The 23,235-nt window shown below is 37.6% G+C and overlaps 1 protein-coding gene across 1 annotated transcript in view; it reads left to right on the top strand.

Moving 5' to 3' along the window:
- Nucleotides 1-486: 486 nt before the first annotated feature.
- Nucleotides 487-23,235, top strand: part of LOC142436623 (thyrotropin-releasing hormone-degrading ectoenzyme-like) — a 114,557-nt gene continuing 91,808 nt past the window's right edge. The window contains exons 1-3 of the mRNA XM_075540162.1: nt 487-547; nt 19,933-19,998; nt 20,613-20,800. Of these exons, the coding sequence (XP_075396277.1) occupies nt 500-547; nt 19,933-19,998; nt 20,613-20,800 (302 nt within the window). The 5' untranslated portion in view covers nt 487-499. The remainder of the gene's footprint in view (nt 548-19,932; nt 19,999-20,612; nt 20,801-23,235) is intronic.

Raw genomic sequence — 23,235 nt, 5'->3', positions numbered from 1 at the left:
AGTCTGGTGCAGAGTTTGAACTGTTAGCCAGTATTCCAAAGTCTCCAGTCCCACAACAATTCTATTCCGCATGGAGCCAGGGGTGCATTCAGTAGCTATGTCACTCTACATTTATACTTTATTATGCTTATTAATGTCATATCTTCCTTATTAGTTTATAAACTTATAGTGGAACTAATTTTTATTTACTTTGTAGATGGCTCAGTATGATTTTTATTTCACCCAAATTATAGCTTATTATTGTTCTGAGATATTCTTTCCAAGAATTTTCTATTCTGCAACGATCAGTATTGCATCCATAAAACTTTCAGATCTACAAAACAAATAAAGTTCTTCCAAGTGGTATACGTGTTCTTGCTTTTGTTTAAGGCATATTTTAAAATAAATTACAAGAATACACTGTGTTTTATTGGTGTCAGAAAATTTTGGAATCATATCACTAGGTTCAAATTCTTTTATTTTTTAAATATGTTTTCTACAGGGTGCTGCTTTAATTCAAATGCTGGCTAATTTTATGGGCCATTCAGTGTTTCAAAGGGGTTTGCAAGTAAGTAAATTGCTTTGTTTTCTCTTAAAATTTTTCTTATTTTATGCTATGTAGATGTTTTACAGTTTAAGAAATTACTGATATAAGATTACTAAATGGTATGGAAAAGTTTAAGATGTATAAGGTTAGCATCATCTTTCAATATGAGAAATGAAACTTATAAATACCATGTTCTCAATAGCACCAGAATAAGCTTGAAGTATTGTGTGATTGAGAATATGTTTAATTTTCATTTTAAATTAAAATTGTAAGAGCCCAAATAATTGATATAAAATATTTAGAATGCCTACTTCTCTCTTTTTTCTCCACTGATAAGTTTATGTAAGGTAAGAAGTGATAATAACCTTAGGAAAATTATATTGTGAAGAAAAATCTTAATAGTATTTTCAGCTACATGTATTTTGTGTTTCTGTTGCTCCGCTGTTGATATATATATATATATATATATATATATATATATAGATAGATAGATAGATAGATAGATAGATAGAGATTGTTATTTATCTGATGATCATTTAAATTTTTCTTTTTAATTAGAAAATACAGTGCTGTACAAATTAAAGGAAAATAAACAATTTTATCAAAATGTATTTGCAGTAGGAAGTATGAGATTTAGGAGTAAATTTCTTAGAAAAAGAGGCTTCTTAATGGCTTTTAAAGTAAATACAAATACAGAAAAATAAAACTTTTACTCCATTGAAATCTGCTAGAGCAAATCATGTTCCTAGCAGCTGTGATTGATGAATTATTTATGATGCATTCTGCTACTTAGAAGTGTCCTTTAAAGTAAATTGATGTTCACCTGAAATACAATTATGCTAAGACAGAGAGAGCTATCAATCTTATCTGTTCTTAGTAAGCTTTCATTTTAAAATTTTAATAAACTACATCTGAGATCAGGTCATATTTTAGTAGTATAATTCTATGTTTACCCCCCACAATTTGTAAAGGTAAAATACAAAGCAAGAGTTAACTATGTTTTGACAAGGCTAGTTATACGTAGCACAACAAAGCAAAACTATAAATTTCCTGAAGAATAATTTCCCTTAGAAAATATTTTCACAGATTTGTTCCAGCAGTGGTTGGAAGTTACTTTACTCAGCTCCTTCCATTAGGGAAACCTTCAGAAGAGCTGAATCCATGGAACCTATTTTGTTGGGGAGAAAGGGTCTGTTCTGATCACATAGTTGGATTTCTCCCTCCTCTCGAGGAGCGCCCTCCAAGAATATCAGAGGAATGTCCTTCTCTACCGCCATTTCTTTGTTTTCCCCATTGATGTTGTAGCATGACAGTTCTTGAAAAAATCTAAACTTGTATAAGAGCAATACAAATTGAATTTGATTTCTTGGTAGCTAGTTGATGTGAAATCATTTTCTGAGTACAGTTTTTGTTCTTTTTCTCATCTGTCTGTATAGATTTGCTCAGCAGATTGAATAATCATAGTTATTTTATTTGGAAAGGATTATTATTTTGCAACCTTTTTTGCTTTATTTTGTCATATTTTCCTTAGTATGCAAAATGTGTACATTTTAAATATATCCTTTTATATTGAAGTATATTTAATAGACTTCAGATCAAGTATATCTGAAAAAAACTATTCATCTGATTCTCATTACATTAAACTTGGATATAAAACTTGTTTTAATGTGTTACTTATTCTCTGAAACTTGATTTGGCTTTAATTTTCAAGTAAGGGGCTCTATGTTTGTCCACATTGCATTTTATTTGCATTGTGACATCTCATTGGTCAGATAGATTTGTATCCTTCAGTACTTCACTTTCAGCTTTATTTATACTCATCACTCAAACTGATTTAGTGTATCACCAGCAGTTTGGATTAGTGTACAGTAGATCTCTATGTCGGGGTGATAAATTATCATCTCCTGAGCATGAAGATGTATGGGATACATTTTGAAGATGACCTCCTGAACAGACACTTCATGTCATGATGTTGACGGGTCAGAGTTGATATTAATATGCTTCCTTTCCAAAGGGGCTCAGGGGAGTATTGGTTTGCATGTTGTTGAGACAGCCAAGCCTGGCTGTCAGGGTTTACCTCGGCTGGACAAACGATGAATTCTTTTCATAATAACTATGACTATTTTCTGTTGACAAATAGAATTTTTTCATTTGCAAATAGACACTAGATTATGTTAACAGTTATAGGCAATATAAAATTTAAAATTGTATGTTTTTTCCTTTTTTTTTTTTCGTTCCACCTCCCTACTCTTCTGGTCTCACTCGAGCATGCTCAAGCTTGTTCTGCCATCTGTCTGCCTGCCGGTCTATCTGTCTATCTCTTCTATTTATTCTCTGTTGTTTTATTTTTTGTATTTGCAGCTTTGTCTTCATGGTCCACACATGAAAAACATTACAATGATATTTTCTGTTAATTTTCTATATACCTAAATTTTTCTTTTCTGGAAGTTTCGTGTAATATTTGACAGTAAAATTTTGAGAGAAGAAACATTGAATCCTTTTGTTGTTGAGTTAATATACCACTTATAAACAACATACATATATTTAAAGTAGGTTGCTTATATTTTTCCAAATGTGCACTCTCTATATTGTTCTTAAGATTGCGTTTCCCAAAATAATAGCAAACATATTTCAGAAAGCATGACACAATGAAATGAATACAGAGCAAAAATGATAGTCTTATTTATTTAAAAAATATTGGTGGGATTTCTGCAAAACACTAAATCTCCCTTATCCTCTGGTTCCAAAGTTTACAATTCAAAAGTTGAACTAGATAATCTCTAAGAGCCTTTCCATGTTTCATCATCTCTGAATCCAAATTTTATTTAATTTGATTTGCTAGTTAGACAACTTGACTTTCATGTGAAACTAGTGTTCATAATTTGATGTGGAGAAATGTGAATAGATGGGCAAAAATATGCCACTGCTCTTCTTGAAGCTTGATTTAGGTTCTGAATATTAACTCCATTTGACTTCTAGGGCATATAATACCTTAATTTTAGTCCATCAGACCAGCATTTATTGTTATGGAGAGTTTTGATAGTGACTTATTTCTTTTTGTCAATATTTGACATATATATTTGTTTGATTTTAGTTACCTAAAATCATTTCATGATTTGCTATGGATAATTTACATTTTCATAGTTAAGACTTTATCTGTCTTAAATTATGTTTTCAAAAAACTAAACAGTGCTTGGTGAATTTTACTGGATATTCTATCTCAATGATATTCCTTTTTAACCTGACAGGACACCTTCTTAAGTACCCATCTTTGAAGGTTTGCTTCAGGAAACCATAGCTGGTATATAATGCAGTAGCAAAGCATAGCAATATCATTCTAATATTTCAAGCACAAAGGGATTTAGCATAGAGAATATGGGTTTTATAAAACAGTTGGGAGGGATAAAAGAGTAAAAATGGGGAAGACTTCATAAAATCAAAACATTCAGGAAACACTATAAAATAACACTCATTTGCTTAGTTGCCAGCCGTACACCTGGAAGCCACCAGCAGTACCTTCTTCTGCACTTGACTAAGGGAAGTGTTTCTTTCTTAGTGCCTTCCCGATAGCTTGTGCCTGCTTCTCACCTGACAGACATTTGCCTTGGAGCCAATTAGCAAGGGATTCTGAGAAATGTGGCACCCAGGCCTCCAGCCTGCACAGTGCTCAACAGGGTATAGAAGGTAGCAAGGGGACAGGTGAGCTGACGACAGACAATTGAACAAACGTAATCGATCCATTTTGTTGTTGTTTTACTTTAGTGATTTTATTATTATTTGTACTATATATGTAGCTTTTTGTATTACGATACAGAGCTTTTTTATTTTCTTTTGTTACTTTAGTGATAGCTCCATTATTTTTGTTCCTTCCCTAATCATTGTATTACTTACTGCAGAAACATGTTCCCGTTTCCACCGGGTTTGTAATCTCCAGGCCCCTCTGGGGAGGGACTGGACTGGCTTGGTGGTGTCAGGGTGAATCAGTACTGGTATGATATGTCTGAAATTTCCAACTATCTAATTATGACACTTCTAAAATAAGCGCTGACGAAAAAAGACAGGGGAATTGACTATTATAAAAGTTTTCTGTTTTTAATTAACTTAATATTTTATATTTCTGGTTTACGCGATCGAAACTGTTGGCTCTTCAGTCTACTCCCTTCACCCCCCTCCTACTAGGATATGATAAATATATGGAGAAGGAATTAAGCAGCAGTTTTTCTAAATTACATTTAATTTAAAATCAAATATGCACGGGACAAAAAGCCCATCTGGAAAGTGAGCCAGTATGGCGTCCCAACCTGTATGTCTTCCTCACTGTAAGTGTCTGTCCAGTGAGAATTGTTGTTAAAAAAAATTACTGCAGGCTGTGTTCCCAATGGAGACTTAAATAGAGTTAGTGAAAACGCAGTAAAGAATTAGCAATAACTAGAAAGTCTCCTTGCACGTCGGGAACAAGTTATGCATCATATAATGCTACCTTTGAGGCCTCATTTTTGACTGTGTTATGCATATATCAAACAGCTTCCTAGACCAGTCTGTGAAGAGAAACTCGAAGCATCACTTTGGGAGGTCTGTATTCGTTCTCTACCGATCACAATACCCCAAACTCGTGCCGTAACCTCATTACTACCCTTTCCGCGCGTGGACAAGTTTCCGTGCTCAGTGCTGTTTTCCTTTCTTTCCCCGGGGTAACTGGAACTATAAATGTAATGTAAGTGTGCTCCTCTTTCGCCTCTCTATAAATTCTTGGTGATTGGACATGTCCCTCTGCAATGTCTCTTGCAACTCAAACCTTCAAATCCATTACAAATATTATCAAACAACATCCTTTGGTAATAGTTACATCTCTAATTTGCCAGAGTCTGTGCGGTTTCCATGCACACGCCTTCATCGTTACGCAGAGGAAGCAGTGTATGAGGTTAACGTGGGGGTGGGATGGGGGACGATCAACAAAGCAGGACAAACGAACTGGGATCTACTGCCTTTGTGCCATTCTTTCTTCCTAATTTGAGTCCGTTTAGTTCAGATCCTAGTTCTAGAAGAACTCGCAGGATTACTTTTAAAGTAACCAATTCAGGTGCTGATTCTTTGGACTTTTAAAATTACACGAGTCCTTTTAACTTCATTTATATTTGTTTTAATCTCCCTAATTACATTTTCTCTTGTTTTTCGCCCAGTAATAAAATAGTAAAGCTATAATTATAGGATCCTTAGATAACATTGATTGGCCCAGTAGCTATTACAAAAATAATTAGTATGTAATACTATTGCTTTTTCCTTTCAAACAAAACAATAATGTTTTAATGATTTGGGCCTGGTTGTACCATTCTTCATGTTGTTATGAGTCCACATGAGGGAATTAAAATTGTGAAGAAAGATCATTGTTAAGCTTGATATAAACCCAAGCCCTAAAATCTATGTCAGAAAGTGGGTCACCTTCCTGCTGAACCAGAGAGAGTAATTTAATATCATCTAAAATATGGTTGAATAGAGAAAGATTTCTCTTGATTAGTATTTAACTGCTCTTTTCCATAAGGTAACCTACAACACAGTGTTTGGGTCCAATTATCAAGGTGAAAATTGCTTATGCAAATCAATGTAAGGCAATGAGGTGTGGATAAAAAGCAAAAAGGAAATATCATTATTATTGGTTTGTGCTCATAAAATTCTGATGGCCTGAAGTAATGACAGGCACGATGCTACAGGGAGTATTAGCAGCAAAGCATGCTCAGTAACTTGTGTTCCAGGGAGATGCTGCTGTCTGTTAGCATGTGTATGCAGGACTTTTGTTTGAGACCTGCAGGCTTACAGTTGTGAAAGACTGCTCCCTGCATGTGGGTTTTCACGAAAATGAAAACTCAGATAGTAATAGAAGAGCAGACACAGTGTGTCAAAGTTAAGGTCCTTTCTGTGGAGATGGTTTGTGTTTCCGTCCAGATGGTGACTCAGTCACACTTAATCTAAAATGAATGGCCATGGACAGTTTCTGCTCAAATGTCTCTCTGTTTCATTTAAAATACGGCACAGTTTTATATATGTGATAGGGAAAAGAGTTACCACTTGGTAATCATTGTTTGTGATGATACTTATGATAGTCTTACAAAACCGATTCATCACAACTGGTTCTAGCCATTTGGACTTTACCAAATTAGCATTTATTAACAAGTTAAATTACAAAGGCAAGATTAATGAACATGTAAAAGAGAAAAACATTTGATTTTTATTGAAAGATTGCTTGATGTGAAAATAGTTTCATGTGTAACAAATACTTTTAAAACTTAAATAGCCATGGCTATTTATATCTCTAAATAAAAAGGGATTACTTTTTGTCACTGAATTTGTTTATTGGAAGGCTTACACACGGAATCCTTACCATGTGCTTCTGAACTGCAAGCTTTCCTGTGACCTCTGCAGCTATATGGATGGAGCCATGCCTTAAGCATTTCGGTGCTAACTGAAGAGTCCAAAGTTCAAACCTCGTAGTTTCTTCTCAGGAGAAAGAAAGGCCGTCTGCCCCTGTAGGGAGTGCAGCCATGAGACTGACCGGGACAGGGCGTCAGTGCCCACCGACGGTCGCTAGGTATTGGAATCCATACAGTAGCAATGCGTTTCTGTGTAAGGATACAATTATTTGTAATCAACCAAAAAGCCTTTACTATTAAAGATGCACCCTTTTCTCTCCTTTTTTTAATTTGGACATTGCTTAAGTAAGACCAAAAAAGAATTGATGCATCTGAATTATGGTGAGAACATTTTTGAAAGTTCCACAGGCTCCCAAAAGGACTAAAAAGTCTGTTTTGCAAGAAGTACGCCCAAAGTACTCCTTAGAGATGAGGACTTCAAGCGTTCATCCTAGATCCTTACATACTTTTTACAAACAAACTGACATCATGTTTGGTAAAGTAGAGGGCCGGTGGAAAGAGGAAGGTCCTCAAGGAGATGCACTGACTCAGTGGCTGCAACATTGGGTACAAACCAAGGCGAAATGGTGAGCACGGTCCAGGACAGGGCAGTGTTTCATTGTATGTGAATCGGGTCGCTATTGGTTGGCACTGATTTGATGGCACCTAATAGAAACAACACATTCATTTTATTTATACTTTTATGAAGATTTTAGCCTTGTGTTTTATACACTTAAAATTGCAGCTTTTACTCTCCTTTTCAAAACTTTGTACAAATGCATATGCACTACAGATACTGAACATTAACATTTATATTGAAAATATCCTTCTCCCCTGGGATATCAAATATCTAAAATCATATGAAAGATGACATTTTGTAAGTTGGTGACTTAAAAGAAATCTGTAAATACTGCTCCTGGTCACGTGTTTGAAAACTTACAGTAAGATCGAATGTGTTGAAAGACCTCTTTTCGGTCAATGGTAATCGTGCTTTAGCTCTCCTCTACCTTCTAAGTCTGTCTTGAGAAAGACACAACTTCACCTTGGCTGAACAAAGAGAGTGTTGGTCCTGCAAACTATGGCCTTCAGACATTCTTTTAACTCAGACCTGAAGCCAAGCCTGAGACCACCTTTCAGCTGGTGTGTGAACAATAACACATGGGTGAAACTAACATGCCCCTCAGAAAAATCAAGTATATACACCTGAACAGATAGTATTTATCTAAAAGCAAAATCAAGCAGAATTGTTTCCAGTAAACTAACAGAAAGGGGGCAAACCATGGCTAATGAAAACAGGAAAACCAAGGCAGGAATGTGTGAAGTGCTGACACCTTGTGAGAATTGTAACCCCGGGCCAGGGAACTCCCCATGCATGCATTGCTGGATTAGAAATGAATTTGCTCTGGAAACTTTCATGTAAATCATAATAAATATTTTAAAGACAAAAAATGGTGGCATCACTTGCTTTCCTCAATATGATTCCATTTGTAAGCAATCTCCAATAGCCACCATCTGTTTGTTGGCTCAAGGCCTCCACCTGTGATTTTTAAAAACATTTAAGAACACTAACCATTTAAATATAAAAATTGCCTGTTAATACTTTGTGCTAACAGAACAAAATTATAGTTTTTCTTCCTATACTAAAAGCTATACTTAGTTATTTCTACAGCCCATATTTATGACCCATTAAATATCATTTATTCTATACATTCTTGTTATGTACTTACGGTAAGTAGTGAGTATTTAGTGCATGCTGTATAGAGCAGGTATAGTATACATTTCCATGAATCATAAAATATGATAAAGGATTCAAAGACAAATATATGGTGCTAACTGTGTTAAATGCTACGAGGGAGTGAGAGGAGGTAACTTTATCGGGTATTTAGAAGATCTTTCTTCAGAAAATGGATGATACACAAAGTTCTGAGGGATATAAAAGGGCTGAGGGGAGATCATCAGGAAGAGGAAAGAGCTTGTGCAAAAGGTAAGAAAAATTGAGCATGTCAAAGGAAGCAAGCTAAGGTGCTTGAGAAAAGTTGGAAGGACAAAAGACAAGGTCGGAGAGGTACGGGTAGGAGCCCGTCATGGGGTATCCAAATAGACTTTGTGGAGAAAATTGGATTTTATCCTAAGTATAGTGGGGTGTTCTTAAAGGGTTTTAAACTGGGATGTTCTCTATCTTTCTGCAAATATTGCAGTGGCCTTGAAAGAATCAGCCTACCATTACGGTAACTGGCTAATAAAATTAGAAGGGAATTTAAGTATCTGGTAAAAGAGGATGAAAGGTTGGATATGGCATAATTAGGTATGCAGAGGCAGGGACATATTCAAAATGTATTTTGAAGGTACAATTAGCGGGGACTTGGCGTACATTGGACGAAGAGTGAGGTGTGGGAGCAGAGGGAGAGAACAGAGTCAAGGACGCCTCTGCGGTTTCCTGTCTGAGGGCCTGGGACCAACCGGGAAGGACTGTACCGGTTGGGGGTTCCGAGAAGAGGGAGGGCCACCTCAGATCCAAATGGAGCAGCTGCCAAGGCAGGCAGAGTACCAAGTGTGCAGTGTCGCCAGTGCCTGGAGAGAAACACGTTTCAACAACAAGAAAGCGAGCAGCAAGGTTAAATGTAAGATACATGTGGAGTAGGGGAAAAATGGAAACGTATTCTTTTGGAAGACTGCAATTTTATTAGGTTGAGTGGAATGGGTATAAGCGCATACTTTTTAAAAATTGCAAAAGAAGGATATTAGAAAAGTGAAGTAATTTGCTATAAAGGATATAAGGACTCACAGAAAGCTTTTGTTTTATTGACTACTTCAATATGGGAGCCCGTTGTACTAACAAGAAAAGGAATTTGGTAGTGCTCAAGAAGAGAAAACTGGCATCTCGGTCCTTGCGGTGGTGAAGGGACTAATTTTTATAGTAGAAAGATGCTTTCAATAAACTTGAAAATCTGGTAGTGGGGAGATGAGGGAGCTCCTTTCTAATTGTGCTTTTTTTCAGTGTTGTTTGAGCAAGGGTCTGTAGTGGAAAGCTGAGGATGAGAGGTGAAATGTGAGCATGTAGGTCTGAGAATAAAGAGGCACACCTACTAACTACTGATTGCCTCTTTGAGCTGGGTGATTATGAACGTATCATAGACTGAATCTGCTTAATTACAGGATTTTCTCCAGTGACGTTCAGCTGCACGAGTGCGGGTTTAGAGAAGAAAAATACTTGAATTCATCTGGAATTGTTTTTTTGCCAAGCTAGTATAATTGAAGAACAGAACTGAAAAGTTGAGGTGGCTATTTGCCAAGAATTGATTAAGATGAACTATGAAATCTAAGGAAAAAGAAGACAGAAAGTATCTCACACACATTAACAATACGAACACAAATAATAAACTAGTATAGTGTGTATGATTTTAGCACTGAAGAAAAGAAATTGCCTCTGAGAATATAAGAAATTTAATGTCCTTATAGAAGTGTCCTTAAGCCCATAAATGTAAAAATGTTCAAGGAAACCTTACCAATCTAGAACATGTGGGGCGGAACCTTCTGGTCTCGATTACATTGCTAGGCAGTCGTAGGTCCTGATGTCATGGAATGTGTAGGTATTGGAGAGAAGTGGAGATAGTGCGTATTTTTAAGTGTTACCTGTACGTCTTTCCAAACCTCTCCTCTTGAGGTCAGTGTCTGTACATAGAGGTATGGCGAGAATGAATGTCGTATGCCCATTTTCTGGGCTAGCTGCTAGCAAACCTGGCATCTCAGTAAATGGCTGCATAACTACATGTGCTAGGCCTTACAACTTCAGGAAATCTCTTAAACTCAGAGGGGAATTAGTTTTTTTCAGGTATAAAGTTTCGACTTCAACTTTTTCCTCCGTGCTTTTTGTGTTTAATTTGTTGTTATTTTAATAGTTTTACTGGGGGCTCTTACAACTCTTATCACAATCCACACATGCATCCATTGTGTCAAGCACATTAGTACATAAGTTACCTTCATCATTTTCAAAACATTATCTTTCTACTTGAGCCCTTGGTAACAGCTCATTTTCCTCCCTCCCTCTCCCACGCGCCCTACCTCATGAACCTTTGATAATTTGTCATTTTTTTTCAGGTCTTACACCAATCTCCTTTCACCTGCTTTTCTGTTTGTTGTCTGTCCCCCTGGGAGAGGGTTATATGTTGACCATTGTGATCGGTTCCCCCTTTCTCCCCCACCTTCCCCTTGCCTTCCTGGAATCACTACTCTCATTATTGGTCCTGAGGGGGTTAGCTGTCCTGATTTCCCTGTGTTGCAAGCTCCTATCTGTACCAGTGTACATGCTCTGGTCTAGCCAGATTTGTAAGGTAGAATTGGGGTCATAATAGTGGGGAGTGGGGGTCACGGAGGAAGCATTAAAGAACTAGAGAAAAAGTATGTGCACACTGACTGGCTCATCTCTTCCTCGTGACCCTTCTGTGAGGGGAAGTCCAATTGTCTACAGACGGGCTTTGGGTCTCAACTCTGCCCTTCCCCTCATTGACATTGATGTGATTTTTTTTTTTATCCAAGCATTTTTCTCCTTTAGGTTAATTCGTATAATTTCCTTTCATTGGCCCTCTGGAACATTTTGACTTCTCTTGGAAGTAAAGTTGAACAGAGAGAGGTTCAACCCAGATAGTATTTTTTTGAGCTTGCTCATAAAGTTTCTAATGTATCCTGATCTTTTTTGCATCATGTATATTTTTCTAAAGATTTATACTGTTTTCTGAGCACATGCTTGTAAGGTATACATTAATATTATCAGATGACTGGTAAGGGCCAAATTCCTTACCCAGTTCTTCTGAGTGTGTTGTCATTGAGTTGAATTTGACTCGTAGTGAGTCTTTGTGAAACTGACAAACAAACAAACACCACACTGCTTAGTCCTGAGATAAACTCACAATTGTTATATTTGTGCCACCATATATATTTATCTTACCAAGGATTTCCTTGCTGTGCACATCCAATATCTCTCAATTAAAATGCATTTTCGTTTCCTGTAGTCTCCTGCACTGGGTGCTGAGCAAGAGTAGGGTGGGGGCGGTGATGGTCATAGACGTGACTTAACGTCAGTGCCCTCTTGTTTCCTAGGAAATAGTGCATTTTGCCAGCCAAGACCAAATATGTCTGTTTGGTAAGCTTGTAGTGGTCTAAGTCCTTTACCAGGGCATTCAGCAAAGGCAGTTCCCAAACTTCAGTTTTACCAATAGATACATTTTATGTCTGAGTAATATTTCACTCTCGCAGTGAAAGTGAGAAGTAGGGCTATTTTAGTACTCCAGAGCACCCCAACAGACTATTACTTTCACACTATTTCACTTACAGGTGTAGGACCCTGTCAGGTTGTTCTGGAACACAGTACACATCCCAAAATAGAAATAACTGCCTTTCTGCTGGTGTGCCTGCATGTTGGAGTCTGATCTATAATTAATACATAAAATACATATAAAAACAAACCTGGTATAAGAATGTTTCGCTGTCTTTAATTAAAAATCAAATGAATAGACGACTAAAAATCTTCATGGACTTACAGTTTATTTTGAGTGAAAATCGTCTGCCATACTGAGTAGCTTATCATGAAAGTATGAGTTTTAAAATACTCATTAAGTAGAATGATGAAATTTTTAAACGTGCAAAATTGCATTTTGCTCCTGGAGAAATATCTGGATCCTCCTATAGCCAATCAAACTACTTAGGGAGATAACTTTTGGCATAAACACACATTAAAAAAAACCCACAGAATCAGAATGACATATCAACAATAAAGTACTTTTCTGTGATTGTTCTGCATATTTAAATAGCTTTGTTCTTAAATGGCACCTTGCTGTTTTATGGTGGCTGGAAACCTCCAGATCTTGACAAGTGAGTAAGGGTTCCAAGAGATCAAATGTTCTTCTGGGAAGCTTGACCACAGTTGAATGGTAAATAGGGACAATTAATACCTGTGCCTCTGTTTCCTCCTCTGTTCTTCTCTCTGATAATGAAAATGTGAACTTTACTGCTTTTATTTTGTTTTATGCTTTGTCACTGCTTTGATGCTCATTTTACATAATCTCATAATCTCTAACTAGTCTTCTCATATTACCTAAAATAGCATCTGGTCTATACTCCAGCTTTGTGGTATTTTACTTTGTCATCTGTCACTGTGTGAGTCTCCTTGCTGCTTTCGTTCAAGGTCAGGGATTGTAGAGACATCCTCTGAATGCTGGCACAGGCCAGCATTCCAATAGATTTTATCCCACTCTCGGTGACATTGCTGTGACCTGGCAGTTTGTAATCTGTGGTGGTGGTGTTCATGGACCCCTTCAGGTTACCACACTCTCACAGTGCACACACTGGCACAGATTGGAGTCCGGAGCTCGTGGTCCTTCCTCTGCTTATGGACCCCGGCTGTGGAAGCTTTTGTAAAGACAAGAAAGTAGCTTATTATAATTATGCACTGTCGTCGCTGTCGCTTTATGTGCACCTCCGTCTAAGAGCTTCTGCACAGGCTGCATCCCTTTCAGTTTCTGTGTGTGTACAGGTTTGTGTGTGTGGACTTTAACCTTCTGGTCTGCCTCTTTTGAAAACTTTCCCCGATACTTATTATGCGGAGCCCTGGTGGTGGAGGGGTTCTGTGTTGGCTGTGACTCACAGAGTTACAGTCTCAGAGACTCACAGGGGCAGGTCCCCCGTGCTACTGGGTTACTGTGAGGAGTCATCCACTCGTTGACAGTGAGTCCATTTTATAACACACACAAAAGCTGGTGGGTTATTAGGGAAATTTAGCCATATCTTTGTTTTGTTTGTTCAGCTTACGGCACCTTTTAGTATTCTATCAGTTAGGGTTTGGAGTTGCAAGCCACAGAAGCAAATTCCAGCTGTATTATCCAGAACAAATTTAGTGCAGGGTTCAAAGGTAGCGCATTGGGTCAAAAGAAAGTCTAAATAGCTGGGCTTTGGAAATAGAGTAGTAACTAAAGGGTTCTGTGAAATACAGAGAGGCAGCCAGAGTCGAGCTACAGAACTCTCAGATCCAGTTGCTGACATGGCCCCCACCCAGCTCCTGTCACCAAGACAGGACATACATTTCAATGATCTTCCTTCCCTTCTTTGCTCTACTCCACGGGCATTCACAGACCTCGAAGGGAGCATGGGGTTGTCTGAGGACAGGGGGCACGCCCATCCTCTCTTACCAGAGAGAGTGGCAAGTGTGCCTGTAGTATTGTGTCCCTCTCCTTGCTCTCTTATAAAAGTCCGTATTGAATTATTGCCCCCATCGAAAAGTGCTGTTTAAATGTCAGAAAGCCAAACACTGACATATTTTGGTATCAATTGTTCAAGGCACATTTTATCGTGATAGAAAGAAATAATGTTTTAAACCTGTTTCAACCTTCCTGCCATACAGTCAGGAAAAAAAAATCAATGCCTGAATTTATTTATCATTTCTCAAACTAGTCGTGCAAGTAGATGACATCCTCATAGCAGAGTCACTGCGTGCAACATGGGGCCTGGTCTCACTGTAGAAAGCATTGTTCGTGGTGTGCTCATGAGCGAGTCTTCCCTTTTACTCATGAACTGAATTCTGACTTTGTTCAACGTCTCACCTTCACCTACTCTAGGCAGCCATATCCTGCTAAGGACTGGATTCTGCCTTTTGCAAGATCCAAATGGTACTGCTTAGTGCATCAGAAGCATGTTTTAGCTAGGTTGGTTAAATTATATACTAAATAATCCTAATATGTATAATTCATGACATCATAAAATTCTGATAAAGGAGAAATTTGAGGTATTGGCTGCAGGATCTGAAGCAAAGGTCTCTTGAGTCTTTAACATCTGATGGAAGGAACAATTCTGTCTCTGCCGACTGTGATATCTGAATCTTGTGCTTGGGCCTCAGCTGCTAAGAGCCCAAACTGGAGGAAAGATTCCACTAAGGGGGCTCAGTGAAGTGCTCCGGAGGGAGGGGCTGCACCTCTACTGTAATCTTCCTTTTCTTAGAGGATGGGACCCGTTTTTATCACTTTGAAAGTCATCCTGGGGAAAAAAATAAAGAAAAGTCATCATAGGGTAAATTTTCGTTTTACTTTCAGCTAAACACATCTAAAGTACGTCATGCATCTTTGGTTTTTATTGAATGGTCCCTCTGTAACCTGAGGGATAGACTACTCATGCAGCTAATCTGCTGCCCTAACACGCGGAAAGACTCATTAATAAGAGAGTAAGCATTCCATAACTATTTGCATGTAAACCTTGAAAGATAATAGGCCTTTACTTCCTCAGCTCAACATTTTACTTTCCCTCTGGCCTTTCTTAGTCCCACTGGCTTTTATATATGAAACGTTATGAACTGTACTACTTGTTAGCCAGAAGTGGAAAACCAAAAATGGTATTATATTCAATCATTCAAAATCTTTTGATATGGAACTGCATATGTATTAATGTAAATTATATATAACAAATAAACACTGAGAAAAATGAGTTTGAGTATTTGAGCGAATCTGGTGTGAATAGTAAGGAGCACTGTTGGTGTGTGAGTTGCTAATCTCAAGGTCAGTTGTTCAAACCCAACAGCCACAGAAGAAAGATGAGCCTGTGCATGCCTGTCCAGATGTGGTTGGGAAAGCCTATACAGAGTTGCTATGAGTCAGAATGAACTCAGTGGCACTGGGTTTGGTTTTCTTGCTTTTATCAGTGTAATAAATCTTTTACTTCATTGCAAATTAGTAATAGAAAAGCATATTGACTAAGGAACCTCAGAAAACACACGCAGATTGAGCATTTATTGCGTACTATATTGGGAACACAGTTTGGTTAAACAGTGATAAGCCAAAACAACCAGGTCCTTACCTTACACAATAGAGCCCTGGTGGTATATTAGATCACTTATTGAACTGCTAAGTGCAAGGTCAATAGTTCAAAAGTACCAGCTGCTCTATATGATTTCTGCTCCTGTAAAGATTTATAACTTTAGACACCCAAAGGGGGCAATTCTACTTTGTGGTATACATCATAATCATTTGGATACCAGTACCATTTTGTTTTTGACCTTATGGCGAGAGGCGCTAGTCCTGCAGTGGGGAAGTGTTCTGTGCTAACCAAAAGCAAAGTAGTTTTAACCAAACATGGCAGATCTCTGTAAAACAAAAGAAGCAAAATTCTAGGAAATGCTACTGGAAGTGTGACTCCCTCCTACAGGACGACCATGCAGTGGAAACAGCTGGATGCCAATGGTTTGGGTGGGATTTACTTAGGGAGTTTTTAGATTATGTGGGCAGTTAAATTAATGAGCAGGCAATTGAAACACAGAGTAATATGTCTTCTGATAGGGTACAAGGTACTTGGCTCAGAATTAGAAAGGAGGCAGAAGTGGGCAAAGATTCTCAGGGAAAATGCATTAAAATTGAGACTTGACTATTAAAGTGAATTTGCACAGTAAAGGAGAAAGGTAAAGTTTGAGTGGAGAACTAGGAAATAGAGAAAATATTGTATTAGGCATCTTCAAATAAAGTAGCTAATCTGAGACTGGGCAACAAGTGCTAAGAGGCTTGAGGAAGTACAGCGGGGCTAGTCCATGAGGGAGCTCAAGGTGTAGTGTTTTCTGAGCACACCGTATTGGCTGGCTAGCACAGTGGTGTGTGGTAGGGTTGAAAGAGAGAAGAAGCAGTGGCAGGCGCTGTGTCCAGGTGAGAAGCTGTAATGTGTAGCGTGGCACCTTAGAGGAAGATTCAGGATATCAGAGCAGTAATGTGACGGGAAGGACAGGAAGGCGTGAAAGATGACTCTTTGGTTCATATTCATCATTGGGGAAAAGCCCTCAAGAAGAGACAGTTTGGGGGAGGAGAGTGAGTTTAGCTTTCTTTGAATATGACCCTTAATTATCTTTGGGGAATCTAGTGGATATTGGGCTGTAGACATATGTATGGGGTTTGGATATGGACCAGGGTCTGTGATTTCAAATTTCCTGATATCTTAAATGATTATATTACCTATCCCAATGTTATGTGAATTAAGTGAAGGAATATAAAGCAATTCAGTGTTAAGAGAGGCAAATGACATTATAGTTTTTTATGTGAAACATTCCTTAATTATTAGTGATGCTACCCTTTGGTTGGTTACGTAATTCAGTTTCCTATTCAGTAGCCTGAGCTTATTAAGAAGATTATTGTAGCTAATATCACCTCAATCACTATTGGTGGTGTAGTAGTTACGTGTGGGACTGTGATCCACATGGCTGGCAGTTCAAACCCACCAGCAGGTACATGGGAGGAAGACAGGGCTATCTACTCCCGCAAACAGTTACAGTTCAGAAACCCTCGGAGGGTCACTATGAGTCAGCATTGACTTGATGGCAGAGAGGTTTGGGTTATATAATATTGAACCTTCCTTTTAACTACATTTTAAAGTAGTTCACTTCACTTTTAACTACTATGCATGTTGGCTTTCCCATAGGTAGATATATCAGAATATGCTTTCGGTTAATCCCTTTTTAACTTGTAATCAGTTTATATTGCTAGATAGGTCTCATAAGTATATTCAACTAATCATCTTCATTATTTTCAACTTCTTTCATTTCTGAAATATCTAGTATAGACAGCCCATCACTGTTCTTACAGTGGATGTCAAAGCATTATACTTTATACATTTATATTGTAATGTCATATCTAATGTTGGATTTTCATATATGTGTCTATATTTATTAATAAATTTCTTATCCAATCATTGTCATATTCATTTACTGGTAGGTTAGAATAGAACTTAAAGTCGTTCGATGTAAACATGCACCAACCATTGGAATTGCTTTGGCTCTGTAATTTTTGGTCCAAGACTTTCACAGCTTCAGTCACAGGGACCTACTCAAATTGCATCTTGTTATTTACATTTTTTTCTCAACGACCTTTTGCCCATCACTGTTCCTCCATTCCCACGAAACCTTCCTGGTCTATACTAAGTGCATTATACAATTCATGGAAATAAAAGAATAAATAGATGATATGGTTTTTAATAGGCATGATCCTCACATTTTCTTTGTAATTCTCCAAAGACTAAGAATATATTTCCATATGTATATCGTTGTTGTATAAGAGAAAGGCTGGGATAACTAAAGAATATGTGTTTGGGGAGGAAAGACAGTTGAAATCTGAAGAATTCCAATGCCATGAATATTGAAGCTGATGGGATTCCAACAAAAACATACCATTTCTATCCTGAATATCCAGCCTGGCATATGAAGACCCCCTTCTTAATCCTGACTGATTGCCATTTCAGCTTGTTAGAAACAAATTGGAGCCTTATACAGAATTGGGAGAGTAAAAAAGACATTGAGCTAATGATCAAAATCAAGCTAAGATCCAACCGATCTCATGGTAGACTGACTGTAGATATTCTGATCCACCCCAAGGGGAAACCTGTATTCCTGCATCGGTCCTTTCCAGATCCGTCGGTGTCCCTTTGCTGCCTCTCTTTTATTATCCCAATACCTCTGCATAAACAGAACTCAACAATAATAGTTCTCATTTAAATAGATGTTTCACATACATTTATAAGTTTCAATGTCCATTGTTTTTCAGTGTATTCAAGAGATTCCCCCAAGATACACACACAAACAAATTAAAAGCAAAATTTCTAATAATTTTAACACCTAATCAGAAAATGATTTAAATCCTAGTCCCAGGGTTCAAATAGAGAGTGCTTCATATAGCTCTCCTACCCAAAGCTAAACTCCAGGTTCAGATTAGTTCTTTGGAGATCTAAATTCGCAGTAAAGTTGTCCAGAGCATCTTGATGAGAAATCTGTCATTGCTAAGTCAGTGTGGATGTTGCTTCTCCAGGCGTCTGATTAAGTGGGAGGTGCCATCTGAACATGTGAGTTGCCCACAAAAGCTCAATCTGTCACAGGTGCTACAATTTGTATTTCAGAAAATCTGCTTCTACAACTTTAATTATCTCCAAAGCATCCCACTTTACATAAAGTTCTCAATGGAGTCAGCATTTTCCCCCCAGTTTCAGAACTGGCATGTAAATTAAGCATTTGCCTGTTACCTCCAAGTTCTAGGGCTGAAAGGATCTCAAATGAGACACTTTGCTTAACATCATCTATGTTCTTCTCCTTCTCCCACTTCGACATCGGAAAACGAAGTGCCCAGTCGTCATAACTGAGGACGCATTCACCGCGATGCATCCATGCCTCCCAGAGAGGAGGAAGGCTTAAATTAGAAAGAGAGTGTGTAGGTTTAACTAATAGTTGGGAATTCCTAAATTAAAAACATATTAGACCAGGATAAAATTTCTTTTTAATAATACTTTTTCATCAAGTCAATGAAAAGCAATGTTTATCTCTGTGATAATAGGCACCTTCGCACTAGAAAGCCTGTGACAACAGTCCTCTTTGGGCAAAGTGATACCTCTTACCTGTTTGACTAACAGAAGGCCATTGGGACTCATTTACACTGGCTACGTAGACAAAAATCAGCCAGTCCCACTTGACCAAATCTTTCTTAGTTAGGCCTTCTGATAAGGGTCACACAAAACCACACATTGCTTTCATTTTATACTCTTCCATGGAATCTGAACTCGAAAGACATCCACCGCAGTAAAGATTTGTTATTGTCAGAGTTGTTCTTATCCCATGAAATATTTTTTTAGATTCCAGTCTAAAATCCTGATGGGCAAGGTTTCCCAAAATATTACACTGGGGAGGTAATTTAATTCAAAAAGCCAAGGTTGACATGATAAATGAAGGGATGTTTTTTGACCCCCCCCCAAATCTATAAATGATTCAACTCTCAAAAATAATTTTTAAAGATTAAAGTTATTTGATACTTAATTAGAAAATATGCTATGCTTAAGTTTTTTTGAATAGTTTAAAATTTAATTCTTATAAACCTTTATGAGTATTTCTCTTTGTATCAATATAAGCACAGCAAATAGAATTGTTTATTTGATTTGAGAAATGATTATATTAACTGGTAATTGCTTAGCAGTTAAATTGTAATTCAAATCTTATTTTCTTTGTAGGATTATTTAACCATTCATAAGTATGGCAACGCAGCCAGAAATGATCTCTGGAATGCCTTCTCAGAGGTAAAGTATAGGAAGAAAAAGAACCCAAACCATTGGTAACTTTTATTGACGCTGACAGTATGTTTTCATTTTGAGCTTTTATTTCCTTTGTCGCATATTATTTATAAATGTATAGTAATGAGCTATATAAAATGTACTAAAAATACAATGGGATTTAAATGTACTTAATGTTATTGATGCCTTTCATACTTTAAAAAGATAATAATTATGGAATACAATTTTAATATATTTGGGAAGTGAGTCATGCTAAAGTGAGAAATACTGCAAGTTTTTAAGGAAATATGTTTTCTTGTGTGCATGACAAATATTTAAATATACCAACTAGACACACTGGGGATATTTAATGATGCTGCATGTATTTACTTTACCAGTAAAATGTATTTTATTCTCCATTATGTAAAAAAAATTAATGCTAATGAAACTTCCATATATATATGCATGAAGCCTAACTTAAGGTGAGAAAATTAATTTTAGTAACACATTATATTAGCTTCACTGATCTTGAAATGTTTCATATTTAGGTAAATATTAAAGGTAAAAGTGAAAATGATTTAATATAATTATATGTATAATTCATGCTTATAAAGCTCATTTATCCAATTTGGGTTCTAAAGGCTTTGAAGAGGAATGGAAAATATGTAAATATACAAGAAGTCATGGATCAGTGGACGCTCCAGAAGGGCTATCCTGTTATCACCATCTTGGGAAATGCAACAGCCGAAAAGAGGGTAACCATTACCCAGCAACGCTTCATTTATGATATAAGTGCTAAGACCAAAACCTTTGAACATCGAAACAGCAGGTACCACTGACTCTCTTTTAATTTAACATGAATATAGGAACTTTTCTTTTTGCCATTCACCTTTTAATTTTAATATTTTAAGATAATTTTGACAACATAATTCTGAAATATAAGTTAAGACTCTTTTTATTTCTTTATTTCCATATGGTATTTTTGATTCCTTTTACTGCCGATACCTTACATATTTTAACCCCTGATTGATGAGCACACTTATGGTATTTCATTGAAGACTATTTTAAATTATTCTAATCATTTTAAATGTGAGATATGATATTTTACTTTTTGTTATAATATTTTTTAATCATCTTTAAGAAAGTTAAGGTGTGTTGTGAATTGAATGGGATCAATCTAGAAAACCAAATCAAAAGTATTTAGATAATAAATATTATCCTAGTTAACAAAACTCAAAACTAAATAAATACCTTAAGGTGATCTTAAGTAGAAGTGGCAATATGAAAATATATTCTCTTTCCCTCAAATGTGGTGTTTAAAACTATAGAAAACACACCTGAATTTTGATTTGCTATAAATTTAACATTGGGGAACCCATTTAATTACTTAAAATTCAGAATATAAACATTCTATCCAATTTTTCTAGTTTATTTTTACTACTTTGTTTCAGTAAAGACTGAGTCAATGTAAGAAAGTACACTTCAAATCAGGCAGTTTTTAAATTTATATATAGAATGCCCTGGTAAGGGATTGGAGGGGTGAAGGGAGGGCAAGTATAGAGATCAAAAGTAATAAGTAAATAGAAGTGCTCATATTAGTTTACTCATGCTGTGTCCTATCACCTTGGGAAATTAGGATGCTGGACTTCATCATCCATTATTATGTAGGATTGGTGGGGAATATTTTAAACTTACATGAATGGATAGCATCTCCAAGTTAGCTTGATGTGAATAAAAGTGTTAGGGAGATTCATGAACATTTTCTGGTGGCTGATATTGGAACTCCATTTAAGAAAACATGAAGTCTTCACTGTTGTATTGAGATAAATACTGGTACAGCAGCTATACTATACAATACGATACGATACTATAGTATACGATACGATACTATAGGTGTAGGAAGGAGCTGGGCTCCACAGCAGTTAGAATGGAAAGATTGGCCCTGGGTTCTCACCCAGCCATGCTGCCGGGGACAGACTTGCAGGTCTGCTGCCATACAGATGAAAACCCAATTCTGCGCCATCAGGTTGATGGCGACTCCTAGCCCCCCTAAACACAGGGTTGAACTAGCCTGGGAGTTTCTGAGACTGTAGCTGGGGCTGGGAGTAGGACCCCCTTCTTTCTCCAGCGGAAGAGCTGGAGGCTTCAAACTGCTGACTTTGCAGTTTGCTCTACTCTCGTCAAGATGGGGGCACATGGAGGTTAAAGGCTCAAGTAGAGAGAGGCCTTCACCAGGTATGAGGAGTTGCCTTTTGCAATTAAACTGCTCGAACACGCAGAATAACACTCCTCCCTTCACCCTGTCGGGATCTGCCTGTCACTGCTTCGTCCCCTTCTCTGGGTCCCCACAGCTGTCAAAGGCTGCCCTGATCACCCACCGTCTGGCCCCAGGCGAAACACGCTTCGGCATGGACCACGAAGTACACAAAAACGACTTGACTGTGGCGAAGCCAGATTGGGGCCATGCCTTTGAGAATGAACAGTCTGACACAGGCCTCCCCGATGCAGAAAAACAGAAAGGACACCCAGATGACAGAACAAATATTGAACAAAAATTCTCTGCCAGCCCATAACCTGCATCAGAGGTGTCAGCCAGGAGCCTGGCTCTTCACGGGGGAAAGTCTCTCAGCATGAGTAAGCAGTTTTAGCACAGAGCGCTTAGCTTCTGCTGGCATTATAAAACCACCTGGATGGTTCTGAATCTGAGAAATTGGTATATAAAAATGTTGAGGAAAATTAAAATCCCCTTGGTGGCGTAGTGTTAAAGTGCTCAGCCGCCAGCAAAGATGGCATGTCGAAGCTGCCAGCCACTCCCTGGCAGAAAGGGGGAGCAGTGTGCTCCCATTAAGACAGCAGACCGGGACAACCCTAAGGCAGTTGTACCCCGACCTGTTGGAGGACCATGCGTCAGAATCCATTTAATGGCAAACAGAGCAAAAAAAATATATACATGACATTCTATTATTTAAAATAATTTTCCTAGTAGGACAGAATCCATCTCTAGATGAGAATTTACTATTCCCCACTTAGATTATTGCTTAATTTATATTAATGTTCAGTTAAAGCTTGAAAATCAAGTCTGTGTGCTCCTTGTACAAGCCTTCCGAGGTCTCTAGAAGAGACATTGCTGACGTGCTAAAATAAATGTTTCCCACGGCTCTCGACTTTTCAGCTACTGACTTGGATCGTTCATTGGAGGGGCAACTGGGAACTCACAGACAATATTTGAGATTAAAGGGTTTTATTTAAGGAAGTTTACAGGTT

The sequence above is a fragment of the Tenrec ecaudatus genome, unplaced genomic scaffold (assembly GCF_050624435.1).
Source record: "Tenrec ecaudatus isolate mTenEca1 unplaced genomic scaffold, mTenEca1.hap1 Scaffold_495, whole genome shotgun sequence".
Taxonomy (NCBI): Eukaryota; Metazoa; Chordata; class Mammalia; order Afrosoricida; family Tenrecidae; genus Tenrec; species Tenrec ecaudatus.
This window is presented reverse-complemented; position numbering and strand designations above follow the sequence as displayed.